We start from the raw sequence: 4,051 nt of genomic DNA on the forward strand, positions 1-4,051 counted from the left end.
GCTGAGATCTCTCTGGGGGGTGGGAGTCTGGCAGAAGTCTCAGGCCACTGGAGGCCTGGAGACCACCTGTGAACAAAGAACCAAGGAACTTTCTCAGCTCCCCTCAGCTCCCCTGCTTTCCATGCTTGTTTTCGCTCTACAGATGTTTCATTTCAGGGAAAGCAGAGTTTTCAAGAATAAGCCTTTCAGATTAATTTCCACGTACAACCATTGCACAATCACAAACCTCTTCCTTCCAACTCTCAATCCCAAGTGTGATGGAAAATGGATCAAGTGTCAGTCCACTGTTTGCCTTTCTATGTCCTGTTTACTCTGGGATCCAGAACTTGCTCATCTGATTCAAGACCCCCCTCCTCATTACTTGACGATGACCCTAGCCAGTGAAGGCCCCCTGGGCACTCCCTACAGTCTCTGCTTCCTATAAAAGGCAGGCAGAGCAGCCGAGGCCAAGACCAACGCACACGCAAACCTTCTCCCTCTGATGCTCGGGTCCTCAACCTCCAACATGAGGCTCTCCACAGCGCTCCTCTGCCTGCTCCTCTCCAAAGCTGCCTTCAGCCCTCAGGTGCTTGCTCAGCCAGGTAAGCCCCTCCCTCCCCAAGGGACAGTTCTCTTTGTATGGAACTATCAGATCATCAAGACTCTTTGGAGACTCCCTGCAGAGCCTACATTTTAAAGATGGGAAAAGAGGTCTCATGAGTGGACAAGAAGTGCCTCACACCCAGCCAGCAAAGAGCCAGAGCTAGAAGCCCAGGCCACAGGGCCGGTCCCCATGTTCTTTCCCCAGCGCAGGTCCAGCTCCAGGCCTGGGCACGGGGCACTGCAGTATGGTATGACTGCGAGCATGAGGGTCTTTTCAGCAGTGGTGGAGAGAAAAATTTCTTTTGATTGGGGGCCTAGAATTTTTACCAGACTGCAGGGGAGCTTTCTGAGATAGTTTTTAGAAGAAAGGGATGAGGCCCCAGGGAAATCTCTTGAGTGATATATTTTGACTCTGGAACCCTTGTGAAAAAATACCTAGGTGTTTGGACCAAAACTCATCTTCTCATCCTCTGACAGCTTAGATTTATTGAGTGTGTCAGGCAGAAAAAACTAGTGTATACTGTGGTAAGAAACAATTCCAATATAAGTGGCTTAAAACAACAAAGGGTAATGTCTTACTCACATTAAATAGCTATTATGTATTAACCAGGGGTTCTGCTTAATGTCTTTTATGCTCAGGGTTCTAGATTGATGGGGCAGCTGCCCCCTGGGATAGTCTTGGTTATCAGGACCTCTGGAGGGTCTTGCACCGACAACTACATACTCTGGCTCAGAAATGACATGTGTAACTTCCTCTCATCACTTTTTGGTCAAAACAGCTAATGGTTCCAACCAACTGACCAAGATGTACAATTCTACCAGGTGTCTAGAAAGCAGAGAACTGAGAACATTTATTGAACAGTACAATGACTATCTTGTAGCTACAAAGTCCTTCCTAATGGCAGAGCCAGTGCATATCACATTGGCCAATGCTTTCTCCATACCCTTGTCAGAGGTGATGGGTTTCCTGTATAGCCAAGGACACAGTCAGGGCCAGAGGTACAGGACTTCAGAGTGGATGGCTTCTACCTCCACCTTGTAGTTCCTTGCTGTCTCCTAACTTTCCTTCATTCCCTAAAAAGTTGTTCTTTAAAACATCTCCATGTCCTTAGTGGCACATCCTTTCTGTTTCTTTTTCCCCCCAAATCAGCTTCTATCCCCACCATCTGCTGCTTTACTGTGACCAATCGGAAGATCCCCATTCAGAGACTGGAGAACTACAGAAGAATCACCAGCACCAACTGTCCCCAGAAAGCAGTGATGTGAGTAGACAAAGCCCACCCTCCCTCAGCCCAAAAAAATTCACTTCTAGGGCCCAGAGGCCAAGAACTGTATCATAGTTACTCAGAGTCAAAGAATCAGGGAGTTTAACCTCCAAATACAATCATGAATTTTCACAACAGGAAAATTTTACTCCCAGCTCCCTGCCTGGGAGCATGTTCAGGTCATACCAGTGCCTTCCAGGCAAGAGTGGGGATGGCTACATGGTAGGCAGGTCCTCAACCATGGCAACCCCTTCACCCCACAGCAAATGACCCAGCAAGATTTAGGTGGAGAAGACAGAATCCTCAAAGATGATCCTTCTGACTGTACCCTCTTTCCCTGACAGCTTCAAGACCAGACTGGCCAAGGAGATTTGTGCTAACCCCCAGGAGAAATGGGTCCAGAATTCCATGAAGTATCTGGACCAAAAATTCAAAACTCCAAAGCCATAAGTGTTCACCTACGTTGAGACCAAATCAGAGATTGAGAAATGCTTGATTCATTTTCCATGGCCTTCCTGAGATGCATGCTGAGATCACTTTGCTATCGTGTCAAAAGGGATAGGTTTTATTTAATAATTTAAAATAACATATTGCATTTAAGCTATTGAAGATTTTTAATGTGCCTGCCAAAAATAAAAAACTTTAAAATGTAAAGTTTTGTGCAGGTCACTAATCCTCCCTGTGCCCCAATTCAGTCACCTGCAATATGTGGGCAATGTTATCCCTCCCCTCCCCCACCTCCCTGGAACCTTGTAGTGGTCTTTGTAAGGATCATTAATATGAAATGATTTGGGGGAAGACATTGTATTTTTTTTATTTTTAGGAAAACATTGCTTTTGTGAGCCAAAGTTATATGTTATATGAAATATAATGTTATATGAAAGTTAATGCTTTTTAAGGAATTTGTACAATTTTTTCATTACTGTCAGCACATATACTTTATGTGAGCAATCCTCATTGAACTGGGAGGGAGAAAGATGGCAACGAGGAGTGAAAGATATGGTTGTGGGGGTGGAGGCTGTGTTCCTGAGAAATGATCGCTTGGTTTGGCTGGTCTTCACTGAGATTCAGAGTGATATTGACAGGACCAGATAAACTGTTCCAGCCCTCTGATTCTGGTCCCCAACAGACTCCAAGTATTTGAGGCCCCAAGTACTTCCCAGTTCACAAGTGTTTAGTCACATATTCTGCAGAAGCCCAATCACCCTTTCCTTACCAACTCTTTCTCTTGACCAATTGCAACAGCCTGTGATGGTCTCCCTGTCCCCAAACCTTACTCTGATTGTCCTCCAACCCAGAACAAAAAGATATCACTGAAAGTGGGAAATCAGAGGAAGTTTAGATGACCCTTGGCAAGATGTTTAGATTAAGATTTTATGGGATGAAATTTAAGTGAAGTCATGGATGGTCAAGTGTAGGGGCTCTCCTGGAGGTAATTCAGGGTGGGTAGAAAGGAAGGAGGCATAGCTCAAACAAATAGCTAGAGGGAGGGATTGTTATAATGTGTTTATCAAATTGTGAGGGAGCCCAGCAGGGAGGTGGCAGGGTTCAGGTACATATGAAGTGGTGGGGAAATGTGGAATGGAAGGTTGAGGCCAAAGTGCAGAGTTCATGGTTCATTCAGTAAGTGAAAAGTAAGGTGTCTCTATTAATAACTATGCTGGGATAAGAGATATAAATTAAGACTGTCCCAGGCCAACTGGGTCATATGGTGACCCTGGTAATAATGGGCACGGAAAGCTCACTGTAGAAGGGAAGATCTGATCAGAGGTGCTTCAGGAAGAGTAAGTGGGTGGCTGAGGCCCAGATTGGGAGGGAAAAGGAGGAGCTGTGAAAGCACTACCTCAACGTTCAGGAAGATGTAGCAGGGAGGGAACCAGGGCATTGGTAGATGGGGAGGTGAGAAGGCAATTGCAAGAAGAATGGGCCTAGGCAGAGTGACGATGAAACACGGAAACTTCTCCCCAAACTCCACAAAGCACCAGCCTGGGGCAGGTGACCTTGGTTCTAGCCCCAGAACTGATCTCTCTCCCTGTGTTGCTTTGGGCCTCAGTTACCTCATCCATAATGTGGGGATAAAGATATGTTTTAGGGAAGAAACTAAGGGACCTGACAGATGACTCCACAAGATCTCCTCAGAGAGCATTATTTCTTGGGAAGCATCACTATCTCCACCCATTAGGGCAGGGACAGAAGGAAGAGGG

General features: G+C 45.9%; 1 protein-coding gene across 1 annotated transcript; it reads left to right on the top strand.

Annotated features, from left to right (window-relative positions):
* Positions 1-464: 464 nt before the first annotated feature.
* Positions 465-2,687, top strand: LOC101422911 (eotaxin). The gene is made up of 3 exons (XM_004449397.2): positions 465-581; positions 1,733-1,844; positions 2,192-2,687. Exons 1-3 carry the CDS (start codon positions 482-484, stop codon positions 2,295-2,297), a joined length of 318 nt encoding a protein of 105 aa, XP_004449454.2. The 5' UTR covers positions 465-481; the 3' UTR covers positions 2,298-2,687.
* Positions 2,688-4,051: the final 1,364 nt, after the last annotated feature.

The sequence above is a fragment of the Dasypus novemcinctus genome, chromosome 21 (assembly GCF_030445035.2).
Source record: "Dasypus novemcinctus isolate mDasNov1 chromosome 21, mDasNov1.1.hap2, whole genome shotgun sequence".
Lineage (NCBI taxonomy): Eukaryota > Metazoa > Chordata > Mammalia > Cingulata > Dasypodidae > Dasypus > Dasypus novemcinctus.

Coding starts and splice junctions, on each gene's coding strand:
- LOC101422911 (XM_004449397.2), top strand. CDS start 482: ATGCTCGGGTCCTCAACCTCCAACATGAGGCTCTCCACAGCGCTCCTC. Junction 582..1,732: donor TCAGGTGCTTGCTCAGCCAG/GTAAGCCCCTCC, acceptor CCCCCAAATCAG/CTTCTATCCCCACCATCTGC. Junction 1,845..2,191: donor TGTCCCCAGAAAGCAGTGAT/GTGAGTAGACAA, acceptor TTTCCCTGACAG/CTTCAAGACCAGACTGGCCA.